Consider the following 16,448-nt stretch of genomic DNA (forward strand, 5'->3'; position numbering starts at 1 on the left):
ATTTGGAACCGGATCCCTTAGTTGATTTCTATTGAGCCCGACTTCTAGCGTCCACAATTGTATTCAACGTCATCATACTCTTCAATAGATACTACCATCAATAATGGGGCGAAACAGGGAACCCAATGAGATTGAAAAGAACGGAACGTCTGGAAAGTCTTAGCTCTTCATCGAACAATTAGCAAACTCAACCAATACGGTTGGGCTGCTACCTTCAGTTGGTGGTAATCCACTAATAATCCGCTCATCAAAAGTGTTACTGGGGATCCAAAAAGTGAACACATGCAGGGGCAGAATTTCGGTTGTTTTAAAAATTTTAAGTATAATATTAGACGAGGAAGGAAGGACATTAGGAACAGAACAGAACAGAACTGGAAGAGAGGGGAATCGGGGAAGGGCTAGAACGCGCAAAATGATATCAAGACAAAATCCTATCTGCACTAATTTTAATTTGAAGGGGGAAACAAAAATAGAGAACTGCTGCGCAAGAAAATATGTTAAAATCGCGTGACTCAACACTTAAAAAAGATGGTCAAATGCGAGAGGCCGACAAATATCTGTAGGCCTTATGAGGATACAACTAGTCACGTTGGAATCCGGAAATATAATGGCTGATAAACGGAAAAAGACATTTAAATAGATCAAGGTGAATGTGTGAGTACAGATTGTGAATAAATGATATCGAACTTGTTCATTTCCTTATTTTTTTTCGGCTGATTTATCACTCGATTTCATAAACTGTCGAATCTAGTAAATAGTTGTCAGGCCAATTATCGGTCACTTAGTAGATGAAAATGAGGTCATTCAACCGAGGAAAAGTTCGTGGGAGGTAGATCGATAGTGTGCGATTCATTGCCAAATATCAGTCTTAATCGTTTAGTGGTCGGCAACACTCCCATCCGCGACGGTTCGGCGGCTACTGAAGGGGACCTACGTCTTTGTGTCCGACGCGTTCGGCTTTTGTGAGGTGGTTCCAGTTCGTTTTCAGGTTCCATTTCCAATCCTTCAACTCGAAGGACTTCATATACTGGATGGATCATATTCTGTTGATGCAGGTGGCTACCACCCATACTACTACCAGATTCAATGACTTCGTCTAAAACAGGACTGCGCTTCATCCTAAGCGTCAGTTTGAGACGTCCGCCTGGTGACGTCATCAACGCAGGCTGGTGAGATGCAAGTTCACGAGAAGATGGCGGAGGCGGAGTAGCAGAGCGTTCTTTTCTCACCTCGGCGGGAATTTCTTTTTCTAATGCTGGCAAACTTTCCGTTTGGACTCCATTTTCGTGTTCGATATCGTTGAATTCGTAAACGTCACTCCCGCGACTGACGCCTTCTGCTTCCGGCGTGGCAACAGGGGAGCTTACTGCAGATGATTCGGTTGGTGATGCAGTTTCAAGAGTTTTCTTGTTTCTTAAACGCATTCCAGATCGTGCACCATCGTTACTAGCAGCGTTACTAACAGGTTCAGAATCCGCCACAACGGTAGGTTGAACCACATCAGCTGGAGCACTACGAACCGTGCGGGAACGTAGGCTTCTCACTGTTCCAGTAGTTGGTTTCTTATCATCAACGCTGACACTAGTAACATTTTGATGCGTAGTACTTGCTATACTACTTGTTCCATTAACTTCCTTTCCAGTTTGTAATCGTCGACGACGTTTGGCACCTACACGTGTGGTGACAGGAACTTTCGTGTCGTGGCGGCTACTAGTACTGCTACTGCTGCCAGCACTCTCTTCGCTGTTGGTTTTTCCCTCGTTACACATAGCGTAACCTTGAGCAACCAATAATTCAGCATCGTACCTGATGACCAGTAAAAAAGATTACAGTAAAACACAGTAGAAAATAATAAATTCTTTCACTAAAACTTTAAACATACCTGGTGAGGCCTTTTCGCCGGAGCTCTTTTACGTCTAGAGGTCTGGACACAGTCTCTCTATCTTCTAATCGTACGGGAGTAGTTGCATTTCGAGAAGATGAGGAGCGACTCGTTGCTGTCGCCGCCGGCTCTTTGTCCGTCTGCTTTTTCACACGACTCAATCTTAAATGTGTTTCACGGAGGCGGTAACGCTCTTCTTTAGTGGCAGCTTCGGGAGTGTTTTTCTTATTTTTAGCAAACGCACCAGTCCCACGCCGTTCGCAAGTTTCACATTCACAGAAGCAGTTGTTGTCACCAAAAAAATCTTCGCCATAAAAACAAGTGATCTCTTCACCAGCCTCAATATCTCGCAATATTCGAACACAGGCAGTTCCACGGCCAGTGGCAACAAACTATCGAGAAAGAAATATACACAAAATTAAACATGACACATTAAAGCTGACCGAATTGCTAATTAATGGATAAAACTTGAAACCTTGCAGTTAGAACGACAATCATGATTGATAAATGCTGCTGGTCCAAGCCAAAGTTGTGCACAATTTTTGCGACAACTGTACATTACAGAAAAATCATTTTTTCCAGGGTGCAATAGTTGAGCTTCTTCATCAGGACTCAATTCAGCTATACATCCCATTAATAAAGTAATCTGCTCATTTTTATACCTAAAATACAAAGACCATTATTTTAAGATTTTTTTCTCATTGTTATTCTACAAAATATAATATTTTTGAAATTAATAGAGAACTTGCCACTTTTTTGTAGTGCAAAGTTTTGCTCCCTTTTGTCCCTCCATAGAGTATCTGTAACAAGCTTGAATAGTGAAGCCTGCTGATTCATGGAACATCCCCAAATATCGAACAATCTAAAAATTGAGTAGCTTATTAAATGGTAGCCAACAAAATTTTTTACTGATTAAAAGTCTTACATGTTCTTTGACATTCATTTGTTGTTGCTTGTTCTTGTTAGAAAGGAAATTCCAGACATAATCACTAGATGTCAGTTGCTTGTAAGCTTTCTCATAATCTTGATGTTCAATGAAATCTATGACAGCTTGCTTTAATTCTTCTCTGTTGGCTTTGGGTGGCCTATAACTATATTACAAATGGGATAAATTGATTGAAAAAGCAATTTCAAAACACCTTCACATTAACATAAAAGAGAGAGAGAGACAAACCGGAGATTCATCTTGTGAGTGGAGAAACCAAGAAAAGGGTCCAGAACAAGTCCAGTAGCCAAGTCATCATTCTCTGAAAGCTCTTTAGGAGTCATGCCAGATCCTTGTGAGCGAAACGCTGCTCGATTGTTTAGACTCTGGATCACCATTCTATAAGAAAACAATAATGAAATGTAGAACAAGCATATTGCAAACAGTTTGGAATGCCAAATGCATTCATTCATCAAATATTCAAACAATATAAGCTGTCATAAATCAACAACTAGCAAATCTAAAATTACATCCATTATTAGGCCTTGAACTCTTTTGACATGGCCTTAGGGAGTATTGTGTACCTGTCAAACTCAACACATAATAGGAAAAATTTCCAAGCAAGTTTACAGATGTCCCACAAATGAATTAGAAAAGTATCGATGACTGCTGGCAAGATCGAATTATTCTTTAATTTCACAAAAGAAGAGTTAAAAAAGCGAAAATTGATGGAGATGAAGAAAACAATTTATCCAACAACAGGACAGCGTTGCAACAAAACACTGTGTAAGTGTAAACAATATTGCCGTAACCGAAAAGCTGGTTACAACATTTAAAAATATAAATTTTAATATGAGAAAAAAGAATTTTAAATTACAAGCATTTTAAATAATATAATTTCAATTCAATCAATAGCAACGCAAATAGTTTTGGGAGGTTATAATATCTTAGTTTCATCAACAGCAGTTTCTCTCATTCAGATTTCAGATTTGATGTGGATGTCTTGTGTGGCAGACGTCATCTGATTTTGGGTCAAGCAGTAGTCGTGCTTTTAGTGGAATGGACTTTAGTTATTTACTAGATCTTGCAAAACAAAATGAAGAACAAGCAAAGGAAGCGGTACATCATTTCTCACATATCTCACGTTATCCGTAATTTTACTAAAAAATTTATTAGGTTCAAGTCAAAAGATACAGTACTCAAGTATCGGCCTCGAAAAAAATTCCTCGCTCGGGGGTTCAATCTGATGGCATTCGTGCTTTCTTAGCTCGAAAAGATCATGAAGAGAAACAAAAAAGGATGGAAGAAAAGAAAAAGAAAGAGGTATTTTAATAAATAATCAAACAAAAGAATGTTCTAGAATGTTGTGTATGTTTCCAGGTATTGCTGTCGTTGCGTGCCCAGGATCGGAAGTCCAATGCTAGAGTCCAAGCTATGTTGAAAAGAACGAAAAGTGGTAACAAGGCAGTATTGGATGAAGCTAAGAATTCATTAAATACAGCTGTTACAGCTGCTGGTAAGATCCATACATTTAGTTTTCCTTTGTTAACATTATGCCAACAACATTTCTTTCTTGTACAAAGGACTTGATGTTCAACCAGATGAAGATGATTACGGCTATGTTTCCCACGAAGCATCTGCAGCATATAAAAAACTTATTGACAAGTATAGTAGCACAGATACTTCAAATGGTAACACACAAAGAGGGAGAACTCATAAAGAATTGAGAAATGCCAAGGTAAGTTTAGAAATAATCTTTATTTTTAACACTTCCAATGTAAACCTGAAATTGCTTTAATTACAGGATAGGGTGAAAAATGCTCTTGACAAAATTGAAGAGGCAGAAGGTACACCCCATCGAAAAAAACGCATCAACAAGCCTATAATGTCAAAAGAAAAAGTTGATGAGTTATTGAAAGTTGATAATAAGTCACGTAATAACGATAGAGATGTCTCCAAAAAGGTTCGACCCAAGGGTCTTCCACCAGAGGCCTCCCTTAGTTTTGATCAGATCTTGAAATTAGCTGCCGCAAAGCAGCACGAACCAATAAAGCTTGAAAAGAAATTGGATATTCCTGAAAAAAAAGAACCAGAATCCAATAGACTAATGACCAAGAAAGAAAAAGAAGATCTCATGAGGAGGAAAGAGGAGGAACGAGACCGTCAACTACGCAAAGAAGGAAAATTACCCCCTATTAGGCCTACTCCTGACAATTCTGCTGTACCTGCTGTACCTGCGAAGAGTAAAGAAAAACCACCAACTAAAGTGATTCCTTCCAAAGAGCCAGTGAAAATGCCATCCTTCATGAATGGAAAAACTCTTAACCCGACTCCTAATACGAGTTCGATCAATAAACCGATTATGCGAGCTGATGACCAAAAAAGCACTGTTGCGAAACCAAATATTGGACAGCGCCCAGGAGTCTCAAAAGTGATTCAAAATAAACCAGGGCCTCCCCAAATGAAAGGCCCACCGCCCAAGGCTCTACCACCACCTCAGTTGTCAAGAGTTCCACAAGGAAAAGGGAAAACACTCGCCAAACCTCCAGCTGGACCAAGTCGACCTTTCCCACCTTACAGAGATATTCGCCCTGTTGATCGGGGCTACAAAAGTATTCATTTTAACATGTTTTTGGTGTCGAATTGCACGATAATATTAATTTTATCATTAAAGGGTCTATGGAAAGTGACGAAGAAGAAGATTCCGAACTGGATGACTTCATCGACGACGGTCCTGATGAAGCGGAAGATTATTCCAAGCACATTCAGGACATTTTTGGTTATAACAGGAACAGGTACGCTAACAAAAATTTTTTTTTCGTTCAGCACAGTATGTTAACAGATCATTTAATAGATACCGTATCGAGAGTGACGACGAAGATGAATGCATGGAATCGAGCTTTGCTCAGCAGATGAAAGAAGAGTGTATCAGTACCAAAATTGGTAATCAAGTTTGATTTATCGATTTTCTCAGTTCAAATTCACAAGTTCTCTTTGTTTTCTAGGTATTTTGGAAGATCTGGAACAGGAGCGTCTATTGCGCGAAGAGGAAGAAGAAGAAAGAAAGAGAAAGGTGGCTTCTGCCAAGAGGGCCAAATCTCGCAAGTGATGACAAATCGTCAACGACAGCATTAGTGCACTTCTACATCTATTAAATCTTAAAAAAAAAAAAAATGCTTCCGTTTTATCAGGGAACATTTCTATCTTCTGTGGTACTGTACATGGTTTAGCGATCTATTTTCTATTCCACGTCAGTCACAGAATTAAATCGTGTTTCTTTTTTCTAAAGGCGTTTTTGTTTGCTTCGCCAAAATTGTTGCTATTTTGGGATGTGAGTGGTGGAATGATTCATTATGTCACATCGAAGTTGACCGTTTTCATTCTGGGAATGACTTTTTGGTATAATTATTGTGGGCACAATGCAATTCCTGCGGAGCAAAATCTCGGATGCGGTGTTTGTAGCCGGGAAGGCTATATAGGCCTTTGCATTTTCATAATGATGATTCCAATCACTTGTGTAATAAAATTGGTCATGAATTAAAAGTTGATTTTTTGCTTTAATTTTCTCCCTCAAACAGAAACTCGTTTTCCGACATTTGTTTATTCATAAGTCAACACTGTTACACAGATTTGGTCTTTGGTTAGATGATCACTTTCAAGTTTCACTGCGTCTGCGGGGGTTCATTTCAAAGCTTGTTCTTAACCAGATCTATTTGGGGTTGTCTTTTTCCCCTCGCAACTTATTTTGAATAATTAAAGGGCATCGAGTGTAGCCAACGGCTTTATTTATTTATTTATCTTGTGTGTGTGTGTGTGTGTGTGTGTGTGTGTTCAAATGTCGTTTACGTTGTAATTTTGATTCAACTGGGCGCAGCCCCCGAGTACCATCTGATTTAGTTTGGTATAGATGCAAGATATTCAAACAAGAAATAGCCGGCGCCGTATGGGGGATGTGATTGTTTAACGTCTTTTAACTATAGAGGATGAAAATTTGACGGAAAAGTAGACAGGAATATGGCAACAATTAACATGCAAAGAGTTTGGGACGTGGGGTCTGCTAGGATTCCTCGCCCATGGAACGCCGCTACCTCCGGAACCAAACACCAGGGTTTAAAGGTGGTTCCAAGTTCCAACCAATTTTAGAACTTGTAACATGACTCAGCGTCAAGGACGGGGAGAATTAAAAAAAAAAAAAAAAAAAAAAAAGAAGGAATAAAAAGTCGACATTGTAAAAAAAAAGGATAAGCAAGTATCACGAAAATATCCGAGTTTAATAAGGAGAGCAACAGGTGGGTGACTTTTACAGTTAAACAAAACTCGTTTCACCCGAATTTTATTTATTCATAAAATACGATTATCACATTGATTTTGTCACGATTTTGTCTGTGTTTGGTTTGAACCCTATCGATCTCTATCGGATGCCAACGGGGAAGTTTGATTTCAAAGCTTGTTCCCCAACGGATCTACTTATTGTTTCCTTCTTCCTGTTTGATTTATATTCAACGAATAATCAAGACATAATCAATTATATAGCTTCTGGGGTAATAATACTGCGAGTTGAAATTCAAATTCATGAATTAGCCTAATGTGTATTCATAATTATTGACAACTATTTGACAGATGCAAGATATTTCTATCTCGGAAAAAATTGTGTAGCAAAAAAGTTGCATGCGTGTTGCCAAAATATATAGGGCAGGCATCCAGAGCATATGCTTGCAACAATACATCAACACATCAACAATATAAGAACGAATAAGACTGCGTGTACCACTGGTCAACTGATTACTGATGGTCAAAGAATATTACGGTTTTTCAGAAACTCTTCTTCTGCTCATTCCCGCTCATGCCAATACCCATGTGCCGGGTGGTACAATATTTTTTTTTTCTTAGATGTTGGTCTAACACGCTTTAACATTGCGGTGTTGCATGGAGACCTATTATCCACGTCTGTATCATATTTTCTGTGTAACAGTACACATATTTTTACCGCTATGACGACGCATGCGCTTACCGAATGTCTTGATTGAATTATGAAATCAGCTGTTACTTTGAAGTCGAAGCCGGTCTAAAATATTTCTGAATTTCAACCCATTTTATTTCCCTTATTTTTCATCACCGCTTTGGCTTGATATAAGGAAGTGTTAAACAAAGTTCAACCGCTTTTAAATAACCCGTGAGGGAAAATTGTACACCCTAACTCGAAGTTGAAATGCTTAAGTTTTTGATGTAGGTCAACGCCCCCTTGTCCTAATTCTTGTAGGACAGCTGACCTCCAAAGAAACGGTGAGAACAAAGTTTACATTCCCTTTTCTTTTGAAAAATCTTGAAAATGTAGGATGGACTTTGGGGTCCTTCCTCATTCAGAAGGCATCCACTAGCCACTAGGGTCTATAAACCTACAGACCTACAGAGTACAGAATGTAGAGACTGGAGTCCAGTTGATCTAGTGGTGCACACATTGGTAGTCGCATGCTCGGAGGCTCTCTGGCAGTTATTTTGGATAAGAGACAAAACACAACTGGCTTTTTCTCCATCTTTGGGGTTGACAACTGACAATACAAGAATGAAGCGCAGTAGCAGATTATTTAAGTGAAATCCGTCGTGTACCATAATTGTAGCCTATACTCCAAGCTGTGTTCAAAGTTGGTCACAATGTCGCATCGTTCAGTTCAAGTTATGATATTGGCAAGTTGGATTTTCAGTGGTGCCAGTGCATCTCCAGTCTATGAACTCGGTTGGTATTTTCAATGAAACACCTTTGTAATGGCACGGTATACCTATGCAAAAACACTGTCATACTCTCTAAACCAATTTTTTGTGCTGAAATGAGAGGTTCATCAAATATCAAATTGCGCCACTTTAACCGGTTGCGGTTGAACTAGACCCACTTCTATTCTACCGTATGCCAAGTTTACCACACACCGTTACTTATTATTCAAATTTTGATTTTTCTCAGGTAATATGAGCAACCTCACAATGGATAATATCGAAAGAAATTCGCAAATATCTGTTGGCCGCGCTTTCCCGTCGGTGTCAGACATCAACCCGGAAGTCGGAACGGATTTTACCCAAGTGACGTGGGCTCATGCAGTAGACAACCGAAAGAAGCTGAGACGTGCGCTAAGAGGTAATAAGTAGTTGTCGAGCTCAAACAATTGATTAATGATGCATGCTATGCAAATTAGATCTTGGCCATCCCGTCATTCTAGTTCTTTATTCTTCTAATAATAGTCTGCACATATTCAAAAAAAAAAGCACCTTGAATTCCTATCCAGTCCAAAAATGTCCCGCTCCATAGTTTTTTCTCATTGCGCAATTTCTTTGTATACGTATATGGGGAGGGGGGCGATTCTTGTTCAGTGGTCAGCCTGACGCTTTCTGAATTAACAAACAACTAAATATATAGTCCCTTAAGAAATACCAATTAATACGCGACTCGAGGCGATGATGGTCATCGCAGACTATTATTGGACATTGTTCTCTGTGACTGTGAGTTCTTTACAGCACCGATAAAACGAAATCCCTTTTCCGGAAAGCAGTTGAGTTTATCTTCTTTTGTGAGCTGACGTGAGAACGGAATGCCTAGCTGGTCATACACGAGGTATACAATCATCACCACGGGGCTTTGGGCTTTCAAAGTTGACCTGTGTTCACCGAAATCTTTGACAGACTCACATTTTCTTGATTTATCCTAATTTATCCTCTGAAGCGTATTTTTGCCCAGGATGGAAATTCAGTTGGGAAACTGCCAAACCCTATCTGTTTTCGATTCCTGAGCTATTTTCGCAGTTGATAATCGGAATGTTTTTATTTATTTTTTTCAAAATTCTTGAAATTGATTAACACAATTTTATTTCCTGGTTGACACAAGGCAGTGCAATGATGCTTGAAGCAGACGTTTCGCTGGGAAAGTTGAAAAGCGACCCGCACTCTGAAGACAGGCCAATTATGGCACACCCGCCAATTTCGGCAAGTGACTTGTCGCTTGAAGACTTTTTAGGTAACGTTTTATTTCATATCTCTCTTTATTTAAAAATAAAAACGAAGCGCAATAACAAGATGTTTAACACATATGGTGTTATTTTTACCAATAAGCGCGTAAATTGTTTAGTGTATTAATGATTGAACTTAATTTTTTCCACCTGTCGGATTGATGCTAACAGACGAAGTCCTAGACGAAGCCTATTACAAGGGAATCAAATTGGATTTTAAAAGTGTTGAAGTACTCGAACGAGCTCTCCAGATAGTCAAAACGAGAGAACATAAAGTAAGCCATTATTGCTGATAGCTATAATAATTCCAAGTTAATTAATGAATTTTCTTTAATAATTTAAACTATACTAGATCCGGGTACCTCTTTGGTTAAACGCTGACATTATCAAAGGACCAGTGGATTCTACTTCAAATCCTATAGACGCCCAGTTATTTCTGAGCCTTACCAAATACTACTTTCCAACTGCAGTCATCAGCGCGGGCTGGACGACAAAGTAAGTATTGCATCATTTTATGAGCTTAGCTGGAAAAGTATAAATTAATTACTTGGTTGTACAATAACTAGACTCGCCAAAGAAGGTTATTATACTCTTGATCAATGTCGGAATATGAGAGACGCCCTAATAGCAGCTCAAGTAACTGCCCCAGTAACATTTCCCGTTCGAGCCGGACTCATAGCAAATTTGGAATCTCGACAGAATATTTTATGGCTTCTGAGAGAAGTATGTTCGCAATTTGCATAACATATTAACGATACATTTAATCAATGGCGATCTTTTTTTAAAAATAATGCCTAACTTTGTCATTTGTTGTGTTTAGATACCGGGAAGTACAGTGACAATTTGGAGTTCCTATGGCGACGAAGTTGATGTATTTGGGCTGTTGGATTTCATAGACGCGATCGGCAAAGAGTTCATTGTAAGGAATAGATATTTAAAATAGTTGTGTTTTCAATAAGTAACTCTGATAATGACGATGGTGGTGGTTTCATTTTTCTGCAGTACATCGACGTCCACAGCGGATTGCGTTGTCGAATGTCCCGTTACAGAGCAGCGTACTCGATGGGTGAATATCTTTTGGGTTTTGGGCGAAATAATGGACGAACTTCGTCTAATCCAAGTTTTTTTGCTTTGCTGACGTATTTGTCGTGCGCGACTTCATTCCTTCCATGGAACATCAATTCGCATAACCAGCAATAGCGAATGAAACACGTTCAACGGCTATTTAAACGAATGGAAGTTATACAGTATTTATTATCTTTTTTTTACAACGTGAAATCAAATCAAATCTCAGCATTTTCTACAATACGTGTAAAATTGACATGGAGAACAGGCCACACTCGATTTTATTTGTGTGCCTTCAAAACGGCAGTTTTCTAGTGTCGTATACTGCATTTGAAATCGTTCGAAATATATTGCATTTAAAAATTTTATTAATATTCATCTCAAAAATTGACCTCGTATTATTCACTTTTAGTTCTGCCGATTTTTGATAAAATTCAATTCAACACTAATATTGTTATTTTTTTGGTTGCTATCCGAAATATGGGAAGGTGATGGAACGAATAACCTTCTCCTCCAACACCTAAGGGCAAATTTTTTCCAAATTGTTTTGAAACAAGTGTGTTTTCCACCACGGGGAATTTTTATAGGCTAACATAAATAATAATAATGAAGCCAAATTTTCTACACTCCCGGGTAGGTTCGAACAAACTTTCTTCGCCGTGGTATATATAGCCCTAGGTTTTGGTATTCTTGAGCACAAGTAATAACGAGGGTTTGAGCTTATATCTACGTATGCGATGTTATGTGACCACGAACTTGATTTAGCTGTGGGCTAAAGAATGGCCCCCCTGGACATCCAGCCGCTTTCACTCTCTCTTTCTCTTTTGACCAATCAACTACCTGCAAACCGAATTCTAGTCATGCACAAACCGTCAGAGTAAAGAAAGTGTTTTTTCTTTTTTTTTTCACTTTATTTATTATTTTACGTTTTGAAGAAAATACCTGGTGGGTAATGGCTAGAAAGTCCTCAGTCGACTCCGAGTTGCTGGCAAAGACAGCAGCAGCTCTTGAATACAACAACGTCACTTCGTTTACAACAGCGTGATCTGCGATTGCATCGAGTACTTTGTGCACTTTCTACAATACTCTATATATGCCCTATAGTAGGATGTCGCGCTACCAATGCTCAAGTGTCACTTTTATTTGCCTGCCTTCCGTGTTGTCGATCAAAGCGGTTGGTTGGACAATGATTTTGTTGTTTATTACTCAAGTCAAAAGCGCATCATACATCCACGGCAACGACGGAGTGACAATACCGTCAGTGGCCAAATTCTTTCCTCAAATACAATCGGATCTTTCGCGAGTCAAGTGGGGACATGGAGTCAACAGTAAGGCCCAGCTCAGCCAGACACTTCAAGGTGGGTATTTAATCATTTATTACTAATGATAACTCACTCAAAATCGCAAGTTAAATGGAAGAATTTAGGGAAATCCAAACCTAACACAATTTTTAATCATTTAAAAATTTAATTTGATTAAATAAAAACTAATTTGTGAAACTAATGAAATGTTAGTAGCGAAACGATGATTTTATTCGGTAAAGTTTCCGATTTTAGATTTCACGCGATATTTGATGATTATAAAATTTGGAAAAAATTTTAAACGTATTTTGAAAATAGGAACTGACATGATGATTGAAGCGGATGTGTCTATGGGGATCGTAACGGGTCGCGAAGGAAAGTTTCTGCCAATCATGGCTCATCCGCCTTTTAAATCATCGGATTTGAGTTTAGAAGAATTTCTTGACACTACGCTGAGCAGCAGAACGCCAAAGGGAATCAAGCTAGATTTCAAAGACATGGAAGCAGTCGAGTTATCACTCAGGACCATAAAAACGCGAGCTAACAAGGTATTATTTATATGTGCCGATTTATTGTCTGACAATCAAACGGCCAAATTTTATTCGTTATTATACTGACTCAGCACGGTAACTTTTATTGACTCACAAAGATTTACGCACCACTTTGGCTAAACGCGGACATTATCCAGGGGCCCGTCAATGCAACCACAAAGCCACTGGGTGAGAATTTCAACAGCCAGTACTTAAGCGCGTTTAGAAATAATTCATTTCATTTTTACAATTCCAATTTCACTTTACATTTATTCTACTTTTCTGATTTCTCTTAAAAGCCCATGACACTGGACGTTTCGGTATATTTATAATGTTGTATAGTACAAGTGATTTCTAAATTGTAGATATTCATCATTTTCAAGAATAAAATGTTTTTTTTTTCTTTTTCAGATGCAAGGCGATTTCTGAATCTGACAAAGAGCTACTTTCCTGATGCTGTTCTCTCCGTTGGATGGACAACCAGGTTTATTTCTTCGAATTTATTATTTATTTTTTTTTCTAGTTCCACTTAATCGTCACGCTAACTTTCCTTTCGCCTAAAAGGTATGGTCCTGATGTGTCTTCATGGCCGCTGCAGATCATCAACGAAGGTTCGTACACAATGAACCACATGATCCAACTGCGTGATGCTCTCAGAGCGGCTCAAATCCGCCAGCCGGTGACCTTTCCCATTCGGGCTGGTTTATGTACCACGCCAGAGTCTCAGCGCAGCATTATATGGTTACTGGAACAGGTACGCGACACTATATCCAATTCGATATAACAATATTTTTTAAAGCTGAATTTGACTTCTAACAATCAAACGTGGTCTTGCATTTTAATATTGTGACTTGGTGCATGCAACGCATATTTGTATATGGCTATCTATAGTAGCTTTCAGTCACGGCCAAGCTGCCCATAAGGTTAGTGGGGCAACATATGAGATGAATACCGTACATGCATAGTAATCATCATGAAATCCTGCCAAACTCTAACTTTCTCTCTAACGTGATTTGAAATAAGCCAGCCAAAGGGAAAGGATAATCTGATCCAAGGCAGCTAGTGCGTACCTATACTACCGTACCCTGTCCCAGTTCTTTTGTTTTGATTTCGATGGCAATCAGCACATCATTTCTTTTACCGCTTTCTCTGTTCTTGAGTTTAAACCTGATTATGCCAAAGTGATTACATATTAAATGTTAAATCACGCGAAAAATGTAAATTTCTCATTTCGACGAATATGGTATGATGAGATAACGAGTCCTTTTATAGGTTGAAGACAGCACGCTGACCATTTGGAGTGGACCGTTCGACACTGTCGACGTGCCCGGACTAATGAAACTCATTAAACACGTTGGCACGAAAAGAATTTACATCGACGTCTCCAGCGGCCTCCTCTGTGAAATTCAGCATTTCAACGATCGTTATTAGCTTGTCATCGTGGCTAAATAGGAAAAGCTTTTGCATTATGCAATCGCCTCTAAGAAAAAAATAGAGTCAAGTCTGAGCTGCGCAACGACTTGCCAATGTAGAGCCTACCTTGCCGTGCAATAAGCTTTATAATCGTGTTGTAATGAAACGTCTGTAAGAACACCGCCAGTTCGCCTTGCGATTTTATAATAAATGTCGTTTTGTGGCATTTAACAAAGCCACAACTTTTTGAAAATCTCTTGTGCTTTTCTTTTTATACGATTAATAATTATCAATGGTCTTTTGGTGAATTAAGATTTTTTTTTACATTTCCGGTATATAAATGATTCGATTCAAACCGACGTACCGGTACTCAAAATGTTGACGTTGCATAAACTTTATTCAACACATCAAATTACTCGTGGAGGAACTTAAAACGCAACTCAGAGTAGGCCTACTTTAATTTCTTGACTATGTTGGGAAACTTGTTGGAAACCTTTTTGAATTCTATAAATTCTATCTATATAAACGCCCGTAGCCAAAAGTCCCGTTGCTAGGCAACATCGAGCGTGCGAGTTATCACAACATTGCCACCCAACCCTTAGTCACCATACTGCAGCTGAACAATTTTCAAACTTTATTCGGTTCCCAACTTCCCAACAAGACTTTTTCTTTGGTTTCTTTGGTTCAACGAAACATATTGACGTGCTCATATTCTCAATCATTTTTGACGTCATCTCTTCCAAGTTTTAATGCGTCAGTCTCGATCTGCTACTCTAAAAGTAAGTTAAAAGTACAAAATAAAAAGAAAGAATCAATTCTATCTTTTGAATAAAATGTACTAATGTATCTTATTAATCTGACTGTCAAGTAATTTAAACTTTAACTAAAAAAAAAGATGCTGCTAGATAAAGCTCCCAATGACCGACAAATCTTCAAGCTTCCGCCCGCCTATTTGCCATCATGTACGCCTTATTCAGGACCCGATTTCCGCCCAGAAGTGAAATCCGCATGCATTTCCAATCGGTTGATAACCACGGGCTTGAAAATATCCAAAGTAATTGTTTTAGGAAATGTGGCAGTGGGAAAATCTTGTCTCGTTAATCGGTATTTAACCAAAAATTTTTTATTTTAAATTTGTTTGAGGATCGTAAAAATCACCATGTTTATTGTCATTCTTAGATTCTGTCACAGCGTTTTCGACCAAAATTACAAGGCAACAATAGGAGTCGATTTTGAAGTGGAAAGATTTGATGTTCTACAAGTGCCGTTTAATTTACAAATGTAAGCTCGCGCTTGTTTATCTACGGTGTTATTTTGTAAAGTTTTACAATAAGCGATTCTCTATTTTAGATGGGACACTGCTGGGCAAGAGAGGTTTAAATGCATCGCTTCTTCGTATTATCGTGGCGCTCACGGTAAATCTCTCGACATTTAACGTCACAGACGTATAATTTTTGTTTTTTCTTTCTTTTGATTTCTGCTTAGCAATTGTTGTTGTATTCGATCTGACCAATCTGTATTCGCTGTCATCTTGCCCGGCTTGGTTGGAAGATGCGCTGAAGGCTAATACGGTTCGTCCTCTCGTGTTTTTGGTCGGGACCAAAAGGGATTTGCTGGTAAGATATAGCCACTGCTTTAGTTATTGATTTTTTTTCGCCGCTCACTAAAAAGTATATTAATACAGTCTCATCACGTTTCATCTTCTCGTTATTATTTGATTTTCCCAATGTAGTCGGAAGCTGCCTACAAGCACGTAGAAGAACAGGCGACACGAATGGCTCGTGCGCTGCAAGCAGAATACTGGGTAAGTTAAGTTTCAATAAAATAATTCTAATTCGCAACTATATTTAGAATTATTTTGTATTTAGTGCGTTTCATCAAAATTGGGATTGAATGTTGATCGATTTTTCAATCGAATTGCTGCGTTGACTTTCAACATATCAGTGCTACAAGAGTGTCAAGAAATTGGCCCGTCAAAAGAAATTGGCAGTGGTCTCGTTAGTAAGTCCAAATAATTAATACAAATTGCCTTAATCTATCAAAAATTAAAAATAATACGCTATTGTTATTTCGTTTTAGCTCTTAGGAGAAATGAAGAGGTTAAAAGCGGCACCGAGAAAAAAAAGCGGTTGAAAAATGATTGTTGCTGAAGTGTTGAAAAATCGACGACAATTTTATAAATTGAAAATTAATTAGAAAACAAAACAAAAGAAATCGGCACGATACGTATTTTTTGTAAGTTTTGTGTGAGTGAAATAAACATGATGTATCGTGACTTGCGTGGAATATATTTGTTTGTTTATTGTATTTGTAACTGGTTTCGAATACGCCGGGTCTACA

The 16,448-nt window shown here is 38.5% G+C and overlaps 5 protein-coding genes across 7 annotated transcripts; 4 read left to right on the top strand and 1 right to left on the bottom strand.

Moving 5' to 3' along the window:
• Positions 1–42: 42 nt before the first annotated feature.
• Positions 43–3,599, bottom strand: LOC124188579 (histone-lysine N-methyltransferase Suv4-20-like). The gene is made up of 7 exons (XM_046581307.1): positions 3,392–3,599; positions 3,057–3,206; positions 2,808–2,973; positions 2,632–2,744; positions 2,358–2,544; positions 1,883–2,274; positions 43–1,806 (listed from the first exon to the last, which is right to left on the bottom strand). The coding sequence occupies exons 2-7, from the start codon at positions 3,203–3,205 to the stop codon at positions 801–803; spliced, it is 2,013 nt and encodes a 670-aa protein (XP_046437263.1). The 5' UTR covers position 3,206; positions 3,392–3,599; the 3' UTR covers positions 43–800.
• On the top strand, positions 3,582–6,368 carry LOC124188580 (protein SPT2 homolog). Its single transcript, XM_046581308.1, has 8 exons — positions 3,582–3,926; positions 3,984–4,130; positions 4,188–4,323; positions 4,391–4,545; positions 4,612–5,419; positions 5,482–5,602; positions 5,662–5,750; positions 5,813–6,368. Exons 1-8 carry the CDS (start codon positions 3,867–3,869, stop codon positions 5,914–5,916), a joined length of 1,620 nt encoding a protein of 539 aa, XP_046437264.1. The 5' UTR covers positions 3,582–3,866; the 3' UTR covers positions 5,917–6,368.
• A 1,585-nt stretch (positions 6,369–7,953) lies between these two features.
• On the top strand, positions 7,954–11,229 carry LOC124188587 (protein FAM151B-like). 3 transcript variants are annotated; one of them, XM_046581321.1, is made up of 9 exons: positions 8,228–8,541; positions 8,764–8,934; positions 9,679–9,807; positions 9,971–10,074; positions 10,152–10,294; positions 10,366–10,522; positions 10,620–10,718; positions 10,802–10,865; positions 10,994–11,229. In XM_046581321.1, exons 1-9 carry the CDS (start codon positions 8,460–8,462, stop codon positions 11,026–11,028), a joined length of 984 nt encoding a protein of 327 aa, XP_046437277.1. In that variant the 5' UTR covers positions 8,228–8,459; the 3' UTR covers positions 11,029–11,229. The 3 variants fall into 3 exon arrangements, with proteins under 3 accessions (XP_046437276.1, XP_046437277.1, XP_046437275.1); XM_046581320.1 differs by lacking the exon at positions 8,228–8,541 and adding an exon at positions 7,954–8,090 and having other exon boundaries at positions 10,802–11,229; XM_046581319.1 differs by having other exon boundaries at positions 8,230–8,541; positions 10,802–11,229.
• Positions 11,230–11,813: 584 nt separating this feature from the next.
• On the top strand, positions 11,814–14,361 carry LOC124188588 (protein FAM151B-like). The gene is made up of 6 exons (XM_046581322.1): positions 11,814–12,222; positions 12,484–12,713; positions 12,815–12,884; positions 13,107–13,179; positions 13,260–13,449; positions 13,968–14,361. The coding sequence occupies exons 1-6, from the start codon at positions 11,958–11,960 to the stop codon at positions 14,124–14,126; spliced, it is 987 nt and encodes a 328-aa protein (XP_046437278.1). The 5' UTR covers positions 11,814–11,957; the 3' UTR covers positions 14,127–14,361.
• Positions 14,362–14,456: 95 nt separating this feature from the next.
• On the top strand, positions 14,457–16,383 carry LOC124188589 (ras-related protein Rab-34-like). Its single transcript, XM_046581324.1, has 8 exons — positions 14,457–14,887; positions 15,004–15,212; positions 15,288–15,389; positions 15,459–15,523; positions 15,594–15,724; positions 15,841–15,912; positions 15,977–16,109; positions 16,188–16,383. The coding sequence occupies exons 1-8, from the start codon at positions 14,858–14,860 to the stop codon at positions 16,256–16,258; spliced, it is 813 nt and encodes a 270-aa protein (XP_046437280.1). The 5' UTR covers positions 14,457–14,857; the 3' UTR covers positions 16,259–16,383.
• Positions 16,384–16,448: the final 65 nt, after the last annotated feature.

Source organism: Daphnia pulex, chromosome 2 (assembly GCF_021134715.1).
Source record: "Daphnia pulex isolate KAP4 chromosome 2, ASM2113471v1".
Classification (NCBI taxonomy): Eukaryota; Metazoa; Arthropoda; class Branchiopoda; order Diplostraca; family Daphniidae; genus Daphnia; species Daphnia pulex.

Excerpts from the sequence above, each read along its gene's own strand:
- LOC124188579 (XM_046581307.1), bottom strand. The coding sequence starts at position 3,205 with ATGGTGATCCAGAGTCTAAACAATCGAGCAGCGTTTCGCTCACAAGGA. Across the intron at positions 2,745-2,807 it reads AAATGAATGTCAAAGAACAT|ATTGTTCGATATTTGGGGAT; the intron begins GTAAGACTTTTA and ends CTCAATTTTTAG. Across the intron at positions 2,275-2,357 it reads ATTGTCGTTCTAACTGCAAG|TTTGTTGCCACTGGCCGTGG; the intron begins GTTTCAAGTTTT and ends CTTTCTCGATAG.
- LOC124188580 (XM_046581308.1), top strand. The coding sequence starts at position 3,867 with ATGGACTTTAGTTATTTACTAGATCTTGCAAAACAAAATGAAGAACAA. Across the intron at positions 5,603-5,661 it reads TTTGGTTATAACAGGAACAG|ATACCGTATCGAGAGTGACG; the intron begins GTACGCTAACAA and ends ATCATTTAATAG. Across the intron at positions 5,751-5,812 it reads GTGTATCAGTACCAAAATTG|GTATTTTGGAAGATCTGGAA; the intron begins GTAATCAAGTTT and ends TTTGTTTTCTAG.
- LOC124188587 (XM_046581319.1), top strand. The coding sequence starts at position 8,460 with ATGTCGCATCGTTCAGTTCAAGTTATGATATTGGCAAGTTGGATTTTC. Across the intron at positions 8,542-8,763 it reads ATCTCCAGTCTATGAACTCG|GTAATATGAGCAACCTCACA; the intron begins GTTGGTATTTTC and ends GATTTTTCTCAG. Across the intron at positions 9,808-9,970 it reads GTCGCTTGAAGACTTTTTAG|ACGAAGTCCTAGACGAAGCC; the intron begins GTAACGTTTTAT and ends TGATGCTAACAG.
- LOC124188588 (XM_046581322.1), top strand. The coding sequence starts at position 11,958 with ATGCCCTATAGTAGGATGTCGCGCTACCAATGCTCAAGTGTCACTTTT. Across the intron at positions 12,223-12,483 it reads GCTCAGCCAGACACTTCAAG|GAACTGACATGATGATTGAA; the intron begins GTGGGTATTTAA and ends TTTTGAAAATAG. Across the intron at positions 12,714-12,814 it reads TAAAAACGCGAGCTAACAAG|ATTTACGCACCACTTTGGCT; the intron begins GTATTATTTATA and ends TGACTCACAAAG.
- LOC124188589 (XM_046581324.1), top strand. The coding sequence starts at position 14,858 with ATGCGTCAGTCTCGATCTGCTACTCTAAAA. Across the intron at positions 15,213-15,287 it reads AAATCTTGTCTCGTTAATCG|ATTCTGTCACAGCGTTTTCG; the intron begins GTATTTAACCAA and ends TGTCATTCTTAG. Across the intron at positions 15,524-15,593 it reads GTATTATCGTGGCGCTCACG|CAATTGTTGTTGTATTCGAT; the intron begins GTAAATCTCTCG and ends ATTTCTGCTTAG.